Source organism: Corythoichthys intestinalis, chromosome 14 (assembly GCF_030265065.1).
Source record: "Corythoichthys intestinalis isolate RoL2023-P3 chromosome 14, ASM3026506v1, whole genome shotgun sequence".
In the NCBI taxonomy this organism is placed as follows: Eukaryota; Metazoa; Chordata; class Actinopteri; order Syngnathiformes; family Syngnathidae; genus Corythoichthys; species Corythoichthys intestinalis.
In genome coordinates this window covers 12,048,200-12,065,281 of record NC_080408.1, presented here as the reverse complement: position 1 = coordinate 12,065,281, position 17,082 = coordinate 12,048,200, and the positions used below count along the sequence as shown (strand labels likewise).

The window sequence follows — 17,082 nt, the reverse complement described above, 5'->3', positions numbered from 1 at the left end:
CAACCACACATTTCTGTACATTTGGCCTTTTTGTATTTTATTGTGAATACCAATTAAGCTTTAAAGAATGCATTACAAAGAGCAGAATAAATTTTTGATTAAAAACAAAAAAAATGTTTAAAAAAAAAAAAAAAAAAAAGATCAGCACCTTCCACTTTGCATCCAATCCCAAGTTTATAATCCATCTGATCAAAATGTAGAATTCAAAGGCAAAAATGAAAGATTCCATTTCAAGTTAACGACCATCTCCAGTCATTCCTAACACAAGTTTATATTGTATGGAGTAGTGTTAAAAGCATAGGGAGTGAATTAAATTCATCAAGTTTTTCTTTGAAATGCACAAAAAGAGGTTCGCTTGTTCTGGTTTTTATCCTACAGTACTACGATCACAAACGGACACGCGAGATTTTCCTTCCATTCATAATGTACAACGGACACAGAACATCGTACGTCTTTTTTTTTTTTTTAACAGAATACGTACATCGTTTTGCCCTGCTTCTCGGCAAATTTAAAATAGCTTAACAATCAATACATAAATTAAAATACTCTACAAAAAAAGAAATACCATACTGAGGATCTTGCCCCCCACACTTTGTTCTCTGTGGCTGAGCACTAACTGTGCTAATATTTACAAGAGCCATGTGCATGCTGAGCTATCCTTCCCCCTCAAAATATGAAAAATAAAAGTGGCGTCAGTTTTCATTAATTGGAAAAACAAAATGTAAAGAGAGTCAGTGCCACTTTTGTATGGCACAGCACAGTAGTGAGTAAAAACGCTGTTGTCACGTTAGTGTAGATTTAGACAGGGCATGTTGCGATGGCAACGACACTAGAACATGTGCAACAAAGTATCTCTGCCATTCAACCCTTCTAATTTTTGCAGAAGTCAGAAAACAGCACAACTCATTGGTTGCCATTGATGCTGATTGACTTCCAACTCATTTGAATTGGAAAGGCTTCCCTTTCAATGGTAGCCAAAGAGTTAATAATAGATTATTCCGCTGCCTGGTTTGTTCGCGCTATTAACTTTTGGCCAACGCACCATAAATACAACCATTTTTGCTAATTAATTGGAAAGGGATAAATTGGATTTACTTAAAGTATGAAATATTTAATCCTGTTATGTTGTGGGTAAAAATGACCCATTAAGTGCAAAGCATTTGCTTTGTTTGAGAATACTTATACGACTAGTTGACATAAAAATAAAATTTAAAGATTTCGCGCATTTTCGAGTTAATGAGTTAATTTTCAACATGCCACTGTGTTAATACTGTTGTTGTTCTAGAGAGAAAACAAAAAAGGTTTCCTTTTTTTTTTTTTTTAAATGTTGACATATAAATGCTATTTTATCTAAATTTAGCATCATTAACCCTCCTCTAATGTTGCCAGTCAAATAAACTACCTAAGTGTGGAAGGTCTGCCAAGTTGAGGTGTTATCAACATTAAAACAATACGATTCTACCTGGAAAATATTTTAAAAGTAATCAATCATTGCTGATTCTGTAAAACAAAACAAACAAAAAACAAAACAAAACAAAACAAACAAAAAAAAAGAGTTGGAAATATATTCTTGTAACATTCTAAATTGTTTAAGATATAAATGTACTTTGACCACTATGTTGTGGGTCTTAATGATTCATACTACTACTTTTCTATGAATACCTTCCATGTTAGTATAAGCGTATCCAACATAATAAAATGGTTCATTCCACATATTTTGTAGTTGAACTAATAAATCAAGTAATTTCTACATGTTGTTATTTTTGCTTTCTCGAGACACTGTATGAAATAATCAGAGATCAGTACGGCTGTTCTTGCAAAAGTACATATGAGGAGACTAATTATGGTAGTTAAAAAATGGCACATTGGGAGTTGTGCTGATTTTGCCATGCTGAAAAATCAGGAGGGTTGTCATCCTTATGTGATTTCTGTACCTTCACAAAAAATAAAAGAAATGTATCATCTGGCACTGCTTCTTGATTTTTGGTGAAAATGAATGTTTGTGGTAGAATCTGGGAGCCTATAGCAAAGCCTTTTCCGAGTAGGGGGCTTGTGGTGGCTCTGCGGAGGGAGGAGCCATCTGGCTAGAGTAGTTGGGTGGTGCTGGCGTCACTGAGCCGGGGCCCCCGGCGTAGGCGTGAGCGTCGCCTGGCGGCATGCTGCCTGGGGCGACGGCAGCATAGACGGGAGGTTGAGCCATGTACATGTGAACGTCACTGGTGACATGAATACAATGTCAAATTAAAAGGTTACTCTGGGATGAGTCCTGGTATATCAAAATGGCATTAAATTCAAGCAAATGAAAGTAAAAATGGATGTAACAATGGTATTTTTAAGTAGAGCCGGGCGGTTTACCCAAAATTTACCGTTACCAAGATGGTTCACGATGACTGACGTAATTTTGACCATGTCGGTAAATTTGTTTTTTTTTAATCAAACGAAAAAAATTAAGTCTTTCCAGCCTGCTCTTACTATGTGTTGTTCGGCTATGCTCATTCCCTTTCAAGAAAGTAGCCAGTGTGCTTACATGTGAAGTCACGTGGCTATCAGAAAATCAAACAAATAGAAGCCCGGTACGCTAACGCTAGCGGCTAATGCTACAAGTGAACGTGATGGGAGTCGGATAATAGTGGTAGCCAGGCCACAGGCATTTCGAGTATACCATTAGTCGACGCTCAGTGTGGCATTGGTGCCAAGAAAGAACTCTACGTCGGATGTCTAGAAAAAATTTGGATTTGAGAAAGACGAAGTGGCGATCGCTACCTGTGACAGCGTTTCTACCCTTGTTGAAGTAGCTGAACTTAATGAGTAGATTGGGCACGGACTGCATCTAGTAATCAGTATGTTGTGTTATTTTGTATCTCTGTGTGTGTGATTTCTCTGATTGCTTTTATGATGTTCAGCATAAAGTCTAATCCAACAGCTATTTTTCTGTATGTGCTTGCTTTATTCTGTGTCACTACTGCCATCATAAAATATTATATATTTACTTGGCATAAGAGCTTGGGAAGTGTGTGTGTGTGTGTGTGGGGGGGGGGGGGGGGTACATGTGTGCGTGCGTGTATTTCAGAAAATGCTCTGGAAAAAAAAACAAAAAAACGAAGTAAACACTTGTGTTGAGTAATCATGTCACTAGAGATGCCAATAATATTGGTCACTGACAATTATCGGCCGATAATGGCAATTATGACGTCACACAGATAATCCAGATAAAACGAAATTCAACCGATAATGCAATCCGATAATTATATACTTGATTTAGCCTCCAAATGTGCGCAATCAACAGTTTTGTCCAATTCTGCTAGTTTTAAGGAGGTGTTTTTGCAGTGTAGTAATGTGATATATGTTTGGAATGGCTTACTTTTAAAGGTATTAACTTGGGTGTTAACTCCTTAAGTAATTGTTGCCAAAAGGTTATCATTACACAATGTCATAGCCATTGTTTAGTTGTTGGAATTCACTACTTGTTCACATTTGATGTGGAAAAAAATAGCACTGCATTACATTTTTGCACAGTAACATTTATCTTTGTATACTTTAAAATTTTACATACATAATTAAATAGAATTATCGGCGTGACATTATCGTTTATCGGGTGGAAGGGGCAGGTAATTATCGGTTATCGATATCGGTTGAAAAATGTATTATCGTGCATCACTACATGTCACAGCAGCCATTAACAATAAGTCGTCTGATACCCGGTCCTCTATTTGAAGTGTACTGTTCAAGCCCCTCTAGCTGTAAGTCATTTGTGTTACAATGAAATTTTTGCACAGTGGCCATTAGAGGTGTGCGAAATTTCCGATTCTTTGATTATTCGCGATTCGGCTGTGGAAGATTCGAGAACGATTCACAAACATCCAAATTCCGATTACTGAAATATGCCAAGTAAAGCGGAACTAAAACAGTCAGCCCGGTCTTCAGGACGAAATGAGGAACGGACCAAGAGTAAACATCATACTTGTCATCACCCGGGTAATGACTAGGGATGGGAATTGATAGGATTTTTACGATTCCGATTCCATTATCGATATTGCTTAACGATTCGATTCTTTATCGATTCTCTTATCGATTCTAATTTGGGGGAAAAGAACAACAAACGTTTTGATTGGCATCGAGTTTGTTTAATCAGAACTCACAACCTTACAAACTCACAACGAGATCAAAAGAGGCCCAAAGCCTCAATGTTAACTGTGGCAATAAGTGGCAAATACACAAGAATGTGTAACATTTTACTGAAACATTTATCTAATAGAAATAAAAAAATATTGGTATATATTGGCAGATAGGTTGTTGTTCTGCGTTTGGCAATATGTGTTAAAGCAGGGGTCCCCAAACTTTTTCCTGTGAGGGCCACATAACTTTTCCCTTCTCTGATGAGGGGCCGGGGTCAGTTTGTAACAAAAAAAGTGTGACGATTGCAGAAGTGCATAAACGTAAAAAATTATTGTTTTTCAGAAAGCCACAATCAAATAACCCTTTCTGGATTCTTCACGGAATGAAAGTAAATAAAATAAAAATAATAATATAATAATAATAATTAATAATAAAAACACTATTAATTAAATAGATAATAACCAAATAACCCTCTCTGAATTCTTCAAGGAAAAAGGGCAGGAAATAAATAACACGATTGAGAAAAAAAAACAATTCAAAATGGCCGGACCAAATGTGGAGGTGGGCCGTATTTGGGCCGCGGGCCGCAGTTTGGGCACCCGAAGAAATGCCGCATCCAAGCGAGTGAGCAAGCGAAGTGAGAGAGGGAAACACTTCTACGAGCCTACGTTCTTTGTTAATGTTAATATCTACAGAAGCAACGCCTGTATGTATCATCTTTTGTGTTGTTGTTGTTGTGTTTCCACTCGCGATCGGACACTTAAATCCAGTTGTGTAGTGGTTTGAACGATGTGCTAATGCTAGCGAACGAATGCTAACCATACTGTTATTAGCAGCTAATCATCGCTGATTTACGTTGATGCAAACCTGTTTGTTATTGGGGACGAAAGTGATTTGTTTCATTTCTATTTTTAGTTTCACTCTTCAAGTGATGGTTGAATAAAGTCAGCAAATTATACCAACGTCTTCTGTATCGTCTTTTCGGAGTTTAGCTAGCTGTATAGCTGTCTCGGTGAGGACAGTGCAGTCTATTCCCTCCCGATGCAGTTATCTCCACCTTGCAATGACTGCAAGTCGCTTTGTTGTAATTTTTCCTCGTGAAGTGAAGACACACTTTCGAGCGTTTGAACCTACGTGCTGTCATTGTTATGTTTATGGCTGCAATGCTCGTGCTTACCCGTCGTAACCTTTCATTTTCACACTCTTTCCTGGTGAAGTGTAGTCCAACTTTGGAGCGAGTGGTTCTTGGCGCCATGCTAGTTTGATGCGTCTGGACAACAAGACACGTCACGACGCAATACGCGTCTTTAGGAATCGTTAAAGGGATCGTTAAGGCTTTTTCATTGTGATGTCGAGGCCTCGAAACACTCGGAACCGGTTCCGAATTGGAATCGGATTTCGATTCCCATCCCTAGTAATGACAATGCTCAAATCGTTGCTCTGGCTCAACTCATGCCGCTAGATAAAAAAACAACACCTGACTGCTGCCGACAGCCGCTACAAACTACGCCCACATAATGCTACAGTAGATATCACATGTATAAAGAACTAGATGCTAAATGACAGACTCGGCGGCGTTAGCAGCACATGTATAGAAAACTAGATGCGAAATGACAGACTTGCCAGCGTTAGTAAAAAGCCACCATCTTAAAGCAGTAGACCTCCCCAGAAGGTTGTTGTGGCGAACCTTCCAAACGAACCTAATTAACGTTTTATCTAAAATTCTCCTAAATCGGCAAAATCTTGACTTGATGAAATGATGAAACAGTTTTAAAACTTTCACATGAAGAAAGTAGACAGAAGGGAGATTATGGAATAACAGGAGCAATTTTACCAAATTTAACGGTTGCGTCACACCATTAACGCTGATACAGAATTGGGACTTGAGTATTTTATTTACTGTTTTGAACTGTTAACTTGATACGGAAATAGTTGTTTATTTAAGCTTGAAAGACTTTTTGTTCAATTTCTGTAACTAATGTACGAAACATTTAAAGTAGCTAATGCAGCAATTAATGGGGGTGCATCAATAATCAATTTATAATCTAATCGTAGCCTCTGAATCGTAATTGAATCGTTAGGTGCCCAAAGATTCCTAAGTCTAATGGCCATATTGATATTTATAATGTTGTACATTGTTCCAGTCATACAAAGTGTTATAAATGTTCATACTTGAATGCTTTTTGTTTACAAGATTCTTTTTGCATACTTAATGTTTACACTGCATGGACAATGGCTAAATATGTTAAATTGAAAGCTGGTAAATAAATCAATGAGAAACGGTTAACTTGTATTTCATGCATTGATTCAGATTTTCAAATTGTACAACAGTCTGCTTGGGCAAATTTAACGTCAATTATCGTTATTGATTTAAATCTGCTCAATTTACCGTGATAAGTACTTAGGCCATATCACCCAGCCCTTATTTCTAAGTGACCTTTTTTGAAGAAAAAAAATGTCTGACTTGTTAGATTTAATTGATTGACTGCTAATTAACAGCAATAGACGACCAATCAATTTAGACTGCAATCTATTTTCAAAGTCAATTACAAAAAAAAAAAACACAAATTATTTTCCTCTACTTACCGTGTAATGATATTTTAATATATTATTATTATTTTATTTATTTATTTTTTTTTAGTAGACAAGGCGAAAGCTCAGTTAAGAGTGCTGTGGTAGTGCCACCATGTGGACAAATTGGTGAAATGAGGGGGAAAAAAATGGAAAATTGCTTGTTGCTAGGCAGGATTCATCCAAATGTAGTCTAATCTGACCTGGGTGCCGGCTGAGTGGGAAGAGAGGTCTGGCCTTGAAGCTGCTCCACGGGAACATTGTAACCCTGTACGGCGGCGCCACTCATGCTGTACGAACCCGACGTAGGAGCAGCAGGGTACACCTGTGGCACCGCAACAGCCTCGTTAGGACAGCAATGCTTTGACTGACAAATTCATGTACATGGTTACCTGCTGTTGTGAGGCGGCGGGGGGCTGCTGCATGTAGTACTGCTGACTTTGCAGCTTGGCGTACATGGCGTACACGGGATCTTCGTTCATGAGTTTGGCGTACAATGACAGTGCTTCCATTACCTTCACATTGAGCTCGGACAGCTCGGAGTGCTTCCTGGTCACGTGCGTAAATATGCACATGTCACCATAACTGACTGACATATTTTGCATGCAAGATGGGACGTACCGGTCGATGTCCTCCAGTTTTTGGTCAATGAGAGGTCCCATTTGATTGCATGCTCCTGACATACAAACAAGTCAAACAATTTAACACACTACGTACGACAACTACATGGATTACACTTCCTTTTAATCACAAGCTTGTACTTTACTTACCTTCAAGCTGTAGCAATTCAACACTGTCTGACTGGTTATCTGTAGGGTCTGCACTCTGAATCATCTGCAGCAGTTGGTCCATTTTGTCCTGCAAGTACATTTTTCCACATAACTTTTTTTTTGTCGACTAATCCATGATGATTCCTCAAAGAGAGATCAAGTCCTTTTTTTTCACCTCATCGATAAAAACGGGCTCCTGTTCCGGCTCGATAGTTTCCACCTGAATTTCCTCGCTGAACTGCACCGTCTTTTTCTCCGTCTTCACTGTGAGAAGAACACACACTAGTGGAAAACTACTCCTGTAATGCATATAAATACAGTAATCCAGTAAGTGGATTTTTTATATTTTGGAGTTTAAATATGTGGTGGAAAACAGAGACAAGACTGAAAAAGCAGTTTCTGTTCTTGCACTCCTCTTTAAAAGAAACTGCTGTATTTTAAGCCAGAAACACTGCTGTGTTTGATAGAACAACATGTCTATATGCTGCCATAGCAGATTCATGGCGCATGAAGCCCCCAAACTATTTTTAATTTGTCCGTTTTACCCTGAAAACCACCGTTTACAGATGTCGCACTCCCGCTTTTGTTTCAACCCACCCATAAAACAAAGGTAATTATATTTATTATTCAAAATGTCTGTCGTTTTTAGCTTGGCATCATTAATTGATGTCTCATATTTCGTTTTAAAAAAAACACAAAAAAAACGACTTTAAATCATTATTTACTCGCATATTTTAAACTTTTAAACAAATGACGTCACAATGAAAAAAATAGTGTCTGTAAAAAAGTTATGGATATCTACCTCATAACTATGGCTTAGTTAACTGGGAGTTAACCAGTAGAGGGCAGCATTCTGAGGGATAGCTATTTGCCAGTGGAGAGTATGGGCACACAGGACAATGATTTATTGTGGCCTGTATGTTATGAGTTAAGGCTGATTAATGCGGCGGAGTGACAGCGTAGACCCCACGCTGTTATTGCATTCGAAGTTCTGCGTCAAGGAAACGCGTTGCTATGTAATTCACCGCGATGCCACTACAGGGGTGTGGCTTTGTCTTTGTGCGGTTTTGGAGGACTCTTGATGAATTCCTTTAGTTCTCCTCCAGTCATTAACAGCAATGCCAACCAAGATGTACCGTGTGTATTTGCAGCTGCAGCTAATCAAAAATGAACAACAAATGTTGTTAATACAAATGTTGAAGCGTAAGCGACACACAAGACGTTTCGAATGTTTAAAAACGGCGGTGTTGTTGTGCTGAACCGGAAACAACGTTCTCAGCGGACCAACCGCAGTCCTTCGACGTTCATGTCACGCTCGTAGACGTTAAGCGAGGTCAGGTTTTATTTTATTTTTAAGTTGAAGTGAATGCAAAATTTCTTTCCCTTCTAATACACTTTACTTTTTTCTATTTCCGATGTTCAGAATAAAAATTGAGACTGTTAATGTCAAAGTTGATACTGCTGCTGCTTTTTTCGGTCACCAATACAACATTACTGACATGCAAAATCCCCCCTCCCCTGGGCAGGAGTTGAGTCGATTCGTACGATTTGTGAATTGCTATTGAATTTAGGTATTGCTATGCATCAGTTACAAACATTTCCACCTACTCCTCATGCACATGTATACATACTCATCTCAGGCTCCGCAGTGAGATCAGCTGTGACAAAATTGGACGGAAACAGCCCCACCCCCTGATACGTCTCCCCCTTCCACCAGTTGGGGTCACTAAAATGAAGACAACAACATTTGATTCATCACATTACACACATACACAATTCTGTTGACATGGGAGCGTATGTATGAGTGTTGACCTGTCATCCAGAATAGTGATGATCTCTCCAGATTTAAAGGTGAGCTCGTTGTCCTCGGCTGCCTCAAAGTCGTAGATGGCACGTACCTTGCGTCCATCCGACTTGTGCGAGGGCATCAGTGCGGAGGTGCTGGGATATAGGCCTGACAAGGACGTCTGGTTCTGTTGCCTCTGCTCCTTCAGGGACAGCTCGATGGCTACCGTTGGCACAGAGACAGGAAGACACTTGGAATCTCAAAAAAAGGCTTGTTCAGATTCTCACTATATTGTGGCTCAAATTGAACTTTAAATGTGATTCTTTATGCATTTAAAAGCCATAGTACAAATCTCTAAAATTAGGGGGAAAAATTTAGTCTGTTTTACCATGACTTATGCATATTTATGTTTTAAGTAGGGCTGTCAAACAATTAAAATTTTTAATCGAGTTAATCACAGTTTAAAAATTGATTAATCGTAATTATTCGCAATTCAAACCATCTCTAAAAGGTTAATTAAGTTTTTAAATTAATCACGTTAAAATATTTGACGCAATTAACGCATGGACTGAATGACCCGCTCGCACATTGCCTCAAACAGATTACAATGAGGCCGTTTATGGACATTAAGAGTGAAGAGAATGCCACCAGCCGCTTGGGGGCAGCGCCGTTCCATACTAATGTTATTTCTTCTAAACGTGGGAGAGTTAGTAGTTGTGAGATGTTTATGCTGGATGCACAATGCAATGCAAATTGCTATTTGTGCTCCTCATATTTCGGTAAGTTTTCTTTCTTTTAGTGGCAATTATGTGTCTCTTGTTGTATTTTGGGTAAGATATGTACAGAGATATATATTTTATAAAGGCGAGTGGACACAGGCGTTCTTTGGACCGCGCCGTTTATTGGCATAAGCTTCGGCAACTCCTTCACAACAAACATAAGTATCGTTTAGTGAAAGCACAACAAAAATAATCTTCCCATTTCTCTCTCTCAAAAAAAAAAAAAAATGTTCACAAAAAGAAAAGCACTTCAGTCTATAGTAATGATGCCCTATTCGCACAGTTAAACAACAATGCAAAATGAACTGGCATTCCATATCAAAATAGCTATGCAAAATACACGTAAAACTTACTCAGACTTTGGTCACTCTTTTCTTATTATTGATATTTTTATTCTTATTATTATATTAACTCTACTTTTGATAGAAAATTTTACAAATTTTATTAAAACGAAAACATGAAGAGGGGTTTTAATATAAAATTACTATAACTTGTAACTATAACATTTATCTTTTAACAACTATAAGTCTTTCTATCCGTGGATCACTTTAACAGAAAGAATGTTAATAATGCCATTTGTGGATTTATTGTTACAATAAACAAATACAGTACTTATGTACAGTATGTTGTGTGTATATATCCGCCTTGTGTCTTATTTTTCCATTCCAACAATAATTTACAGAAAAATATAGCATATTTTAGAGATGGTTTGAATTGCGATTAATTACGATTAATTTTTAAGCTGTGATTAACTCTATTAAAAATTGTAATCGTTTGACAGCCCTAATTATAACATATACAGTACACCACAAGGTGTCAATGGCGAGTTTGAAATAAAATTACAAATCCAACCAAAAAGTGTGTTTTGTCCCTCGACTGACGCCGTAGTTTCCTGTTTAATGGTCCATCCATTGTAATTCACGTCATTTGAGTGCTGGCTTCACAACGTACTTGACCTCTGATAGTTTGTATATTGTGAATAAATATTGCCATCCAACTAAACGAAATGCCAAAGTCTTGAGTAAGTTTTATGTGTATGTTTCATAGCTATTTTGATTGGGAATGCCAGTTCTCTTTGCACTGTTGTTTAACTGTGTGAGAATAGGGCCTCATTAATACAGATTGAAGCACTTTTCTTTTTGTGGACATTATTTGTTTTGAGAGGTATTATTTTTGTTGTGCTTTAACTAAATGATACTTATGTTTGTTGTGAAGGAGTTGCTGAAGCTTATGCCAATAAACGGCGCGGTCCAATGAACGCCTGTGTTCACTCGCCTTTTGTAATATTCTGATACAGAATTATCCGAGGCACCTTAAAGTGCACGCGGCGCCAAAATGTTGTTTACTCACATGATGCAGGAGTGAGTTAGAGTTACGGCCTGCCGAGAGCCGTAAGCTGTGTCAATGTTGAAGCTGAATGTGCTAATCAAGAAACAAAGTGCCAGCACGTCGTGTGTGGGATACCTTTGTTAAGAAAAAGCACAAAACGAGACACCTTTCTCTGCCTCTTAGCTCTCAAGTGCGTCATTGTAATCTGTTTGAGGCAATGCATGAGCGGGACATTCCGCGAATGCGTTAAATAATTTAATGTGATTAATTCAAAAAATTAATTACCGCCCGTTAACGCATTAAATTTGACAGCCCTAGTTTTAAGGTTTTATGTGTCTTTTGAAAACAAAGAAAACTGGTAGCTAGAAACCTACATTTGTTTTAAGATGGAAATTATAGCCACATTGAGATTGCATTAGCCCCAATTTTAAGGCTTTTTATCCAATAACTTGGCAAGCGGTCTTTGGCTGACATTTTAAATAACTTATACAACAAGCACTCTTGAGTTTTTATTTTTTTATTTTACCTTTAGCCAGGTCTTCTTCTTCTTTCTTATTTGAGGAGGTGGCGGGATCCTTTGCCACTAAGGCGGGGCTTGCTTTTGCCTGCTCTGCTGCCTGCAAGAAAAAGGCAGTCACACCTGGTACTCTGAGGCTGACAGCAGATCTCGGGGATGTAGTCTGACCTGAGAGCCCACCGCTGGAAATGTGACACCCTGCTCACGTAGATTCTTGATCATAGCAGAAATCAGGCTGAGTTGGGGGTCGCTGCGAAAGTCCTCAGCCCACTCCACCATCAGTGCCTTCAGCTTCTCACATACTTTAGGGTGTCCCTAGGAGGGGTAAAAAAAATAAATAAAAAAAATAAACAATAATAATAATAAATCACACTGGTGGCAGTGCGATATGATCATGTTGGAATACGCGCAAAGGCATGATTGCCTACCTTATTTAAGACATTACTGACTTCACTGGCAAATTCTCTGGAGCACACCTCCAGGTGAAAGATCTTGCCACAGTTTGACACGCATGCGCCGAGAAGCTGCGGCGACACACAGTGACATGTTCAATACACTTTGAGTACACACACATTTTTTAAATGAGATCAAATCCAAAAATGATCAATTTGCAATGATAATGCTGACTTTTGAGTGACATTGTTTTTTTCCCAAAGGAAAATGTGTTTATATTAGGCCAGGCGTTTATTTATTCAGGTAAAACACATGGAGAAATATGTTATGAATTTGTTATTCATGTAATGTGTCAAAATATAATACACAACAACAACATTAATGAATGCATATAAAACAGTGTGCTTACAGTGAGTGCCTGCATAGCCACATGGGGATCTTTGTGATTCACACGTCTCATGATGGAGCGGAGGCATTCTTTGGGTCTGCCAAGCAACATACAAGTTACAAGCAAGTTCCATATGACATGAACATAAAACGCATTTGTAGAGTATATTGCTAACTGACCCAGTGCGTGACTGTCCTATCTTATCACAAATGTCCAAGATGAGGCCCCAGTCCTCTGCTGTGTTCATCTCACTGGTTGCTTTCTCTGTAAGGAGTACACGTGGAGGAACAACTAACAATTGGTAAGAGTTGAACTCGAATTCAGTAAGTTCGCAGCAAAGAGCCTTTTGCTAAATATGCTTTTCAAACAATAATTTTACCCACTGTAATTTAACAAGTGCAAAATGGATTCCCAAAAAGTTGTACTGTACGAATTGTGAATAAACACTGAATTTAATACGAAGTGCCAAATGTCAATATTTTATTCAGAATAGAACATAGATGACAGGTCAAAAGTTCAAACTGAGAAAATGTGTTGCAATAAATTCCATGACTATCAATTCGCCAGTCACCTGTTCTGTTCAGAGCAAGCAGTTTTGGTGGCTGCTACTGAGAGAGAAAATGGGTGTTTTATTTCTTAAGTTATTTGTAACTCTTTAATGCTCTGGTGTCAAACTGACTCCATAAAGGGCCAAGTGGGTGCCGGTTTTCTTTCCAACCAATGAAGAGGACACCTTTTGACCAATCTGATCTCTTACATGGGTAATCAGTTAAACTTTGTCAGGTGCTGCTTGTTTCAACAGAAAATTCATTGGTTAAACCAGTACTTCTCAAATGGTGGGGCTGCGCCCCCCCAGGGGGGCGCAGAGCGATGCCAGGGGGGGCGCGAGTGACCTCGGGGAACATGCTTTTATTTTTTTTATTTTTTTTTGCCGTACTAGAATAAAGTGTACTTGCACATCCACTCCGTGGGTGGCAGTGGCGCTCTCATTTTCAAAGTGCGTGCAGTATTTTTGAAGTAAGCAAGAGCACACGGAAGAGACTCATGCAGAGCTGGACTCACGCAGCGAACCACTGTCTTCTTCGGTTCTCACGTGTCCGGCCGAGAAGTGCCGTTTTCAGCTTGGGATCGTCACGACCACCGCCCTCACCTACGGTTCTACCTCGGCCGCCGAGAATGCGCTTTTTTCGGGCCGTTTGCCTTTGACTTTTAATATAGTGGGAAATGAGGAAAGTCCACTGTTTACTGAGTCTAAAAATGATTATAGCGGAGAAGCCAAATCAGTTAAGACGCCACTTAAAGACATTCGACCTCAATCTCATTGATAAGCCGCTTGATTGTTTTTCAGCGAAAATGTGCCGAATATTGCCAATTGTCACAATCGTCCCGCTTTGTCAGTGTTATATCAGTAAACCAGTGAGCACTGTGGTGAATCAGCGAAAATAAAAACTTTCCTTCTGTCCAAAGACTTTTTTCCCCCCTTCTATTCAGTTTTGTTTTTCGGTCAAATTTTTTGGCACGTTGTCCTGAAGAGTAAATGTTTCTAATCAATTTGAATTTGTTATTATTTACTGATTTTATTACATTTTATTTTTCAGTATCAAATGGTCAAAAATGTACCTTGAGTGTATTTTTACAGTTTGGATGTGACTTTTTTTTTTTTTTTTTTTTTTTAACTTCAGGCAAATTGATGCGCGTTGTCTTTTCTGTTACAAGCAACACAATGTTAAAAAAGTTATACGTTATTATAAGTTGATCTATGTTACTTTTTTTCTTTAATAGAAAAAAAAGGACACAATGTTAGGCTGAGGCGTACTTATAATAGTAATATAGACGAATGATACTATTTACAGTGGCGGCAGAGAGTTGGGGGGGGGCGCGAAACATTTACGTCTTCCTTGGGGGGGGCGTAACAGAAAATAATTGAGAAGCACTGGGTTAAACTGTTTGCGCGGTATCGGTTGGAACAAAATCCAGCACCCACTTGGCACCTTTGTGGAACTGGTTTGACACTTACGCTTTAATGTAAGACTTCGGATATTTGTGTTTAAATGAAAATGCTTTTACCCAGAATCGAGACTGTTTTTCTTCCATATCTATAAAAAAAAAATTCAGGGATTTAAGCATTTATTCATAAGAATTTTCCATAAAAAATGCTCTTTGATTACATTTGGCGGCCGATAATTTCCCTACCGACTAGCCTCATAGTTAGTAATATTTATGTAAAATAAACACAAGAATTTTCAACGGAAAAAGCTCGTTCTCTGTGTTTCCACCCGATCAGCTTTGACAGAGATAGGCCTCCTAAGAATCCGCCCAGTGTCCCGTCAATACATAATGAAGTCTATATTCTATTTAAGTTTGTATTTATGTTCCAACTTATTTATCTTCTAATTTGCTAATATGTTTAAAAAAAAAAAAAAAAAAAAGTTTTAAATCAGATATGTCAAAGTAACACATTTTAGAGCAGTAATTGCAGTTCCGTGAAACCGTGATATACATGCTTAAGATTATCATACCGTCAGAATCTCATACTGGCACATGCCTACTTGGGATACGAGTAAAAACACAATAAATTGATATTCATCCTTCGCTAGCTAACTAGTCCGTTAGCTTCATTTGCACATGCATGATGACTTGTAATCATTGAAATACACCTGCACTCGAATGACCCGGATGCTACAATAATATTTTCTTATTAACTCAAAGCAAAACTTAAAAATAAAGCGTTTATAGCCGTCGAGATAAAAACGTTCTTTAAAATGCGTTATGTATAGTTTATTTTATTGTTAAAAACATTTCCATTTCGTCATCACGTTAGAGTATTGATGTGTCAGGGTTGCTACGCTAACCGAGCTGAAAGCGTACGCAAAACTCACTCACCGCGTGACTGACGTGTATTCCTACGCCATGTTCAACAACACGGCACTTATTTATAGGTTTTAAGTCGCGACTGTGGGTTAAGACGCCTCAAACAAAAGCCGTCGGTCAGTCGAGACACAACCTAAACAACGTTAGCATGTAGCATCCTCCCGGTTGGGCTCTACTCACCAACATCTTGGTCAAAAGGATTGGTCGCGAAGAGCGGCATCGCTGGAGCAACAGACGTCACCTTCCGCGGTTGTTGTTGTTTTTCCTAGTGCCCTGCGCCTTATTTGATACAATACAAATGCATAGTAGCGAGCGACAACTCGGTAGAACGTCAAAGAGCGTCGCCCGGACGATTTTTCTACACAGTCACTCCTTCTTGTTGGACAGCAACACGCAATGCATGCTGGGGAAGTGAGTCAAAGTCGACCTTGGTGGAGATTGGCAACAACACTTGCTAATCACTCATCACAGAACAGTTTTTGTCAAGTTTATTTCAGGAGTACAAATATGCTACAGATGATGTAATTTAATGGCTCGCGCCCGATCCTTGTCATAAAAAAAAAAAAATCAATAAAAAGATGTCATTGTCACGTGATGACATCGATTACGTGACGAAAGGTGCTTTTAAAAGGTGGACCACGAATCACCTGTTTGGTTCAAGTTTTAACTAATTATTTATTCATCTTCTATTGATTTACGTTTTTCTCTCATCCATATCATCTGACTCATCTAATTTAATCTTTATCAATTAAAAAAACAAACATCCATTGACATCTAATCCATTTGAACTGGGAGAGGTGACACCAGTGGTGTTACCAGGATGCAAGGTGTGGGTGGGCATTAGTCTTACCTGGGAGAAAAAAAAAAAAAAAAAAGCTACAATGCTCAAGTAGGTCGAAATCCAGCGTAGGGTTACTGCACCTTAAAACGTGTTACTGTTGTTGTGATTTGGTCTAAACAAATAAAAGTTGATTTGATTTTATTTGTCTTAGAACACATCCATAACTGAACCGTATGGACATGCAGGTGACAGCGTTTTTTTTTAGGTAACCTATTGTGGTTCCTCGGTTTTATTATTATTATAGTTATTCTATGTTCCGCAGCCCCTTTGAAATCAACTTGACCCCCTTAGAATGCTTCAAAATGCACCGAAACCTGCAGGCAGGTCAAGGTTAAAACAGGTGCAATCGTTGATATCGTGTAAAGACAAATTCAAAATACACTCTGTAGCGCCCCTTAGCAGTCATTCTTTGTCCCGCCCACGCTTTGAGCACTACTTTGACCCCCTCAGAATACTTCAAAACTCACCAAACTCAACAGCCAGGTGAACACTGGTGAAAACTTTGATAAAATGTAAAAAAAAATAAAATAAAAAAATAAAAATCAAAATATGCGTAAATGTGTGTAGCGCCTCCTAGGAACAAAACCTACATTTCCTTAAAAAAAATTTTTTTTTTTTGTATTTTATTTCAATTTTTCAAGGTGAAAGAGCATGTAACAACGCAAAGGTTAAAACTTAGAACACATCAGTATATATATGAATGGGATACCATGCGCGGTGC

The 17,082-nt window shown here is 38.5% G+C and overlaps 1 protein-coding gene across 2 annotated transcripts; it reads right to left on the bottom strand.

Moving 5' to 3' along the window:
* Positions 1-101: 101 nt before the first annotated feature.
* On the bottom strand, positions 102-15,931 carry stam (signal transducing adaptor molecule (SH3 domain and ITAM motif) 1). 2 transcript variants are annotated; one of them, XM_057857132.1, is made up of 14 exons: positions 15,701-15,927; positions 12,829-12,913; positions 12,671-12,746; positions 12,297-12,392; positions 12,037-12,183; positions 11,878-11,968; positions 9,270-9,465; positions 9,089-9,183; positions 7,633-7,721; positions 7,458-7,545; positions 7,309-7,363; positions 7,080-7,236; positions 6,891-7,012; positions 102-2,216 (listed from the first exon to the last, which is right to left on the bottom strand). In XM_057857132.1, exons 1-14 carry the CDS (start codon positions 15,738-15,740, stop codon positions 2,021-2,023), a joined length of 1,533 nt encoding a protein of 510 aa, XP_057713115.1. In that variant the 5' UTR covers positions 15,741-15,927; the 3' UTR covers positions 102-2,020. The 2 variants fall into 2 exon arrangements, with proteins under 2 accessions (XP_057713115.1, XP_057713116.1); XM_057857133.1 differs by lacking the exon at positions 102-2,216 and adding an exon at positions 2,224-5,386 and having other exon boundaries at positions 15,701-15,931.
* Between the last annotated feature and the right edge of the window lie 1,151 nt (positions 15,932-17,082).

Bases quoted from the DNA above. Each gene is read 5' to 3' on its own strand.
- stam (XM_057857132.1), bottom strand. From the start codon at position 15,740: ATGCCGCTCTTCGCGACCAATCCTTTTGACCAAGATGTTG. The intron at 12,184-12,296 runs GTAGGCAATCAT...TACCCCTCCTAG, and splicing joins TCAGTAATGTCTTAAATAAG to GGACACCCTAAAGTATGTGA. The intron at 11,969-12,036 runs GTCAGACTACAT...TTTTTCTTGCAG, and splicing joins TTCCAGCGGTGGGCTCTCAG to GCAGCAGAGCAGGCAAAAGC.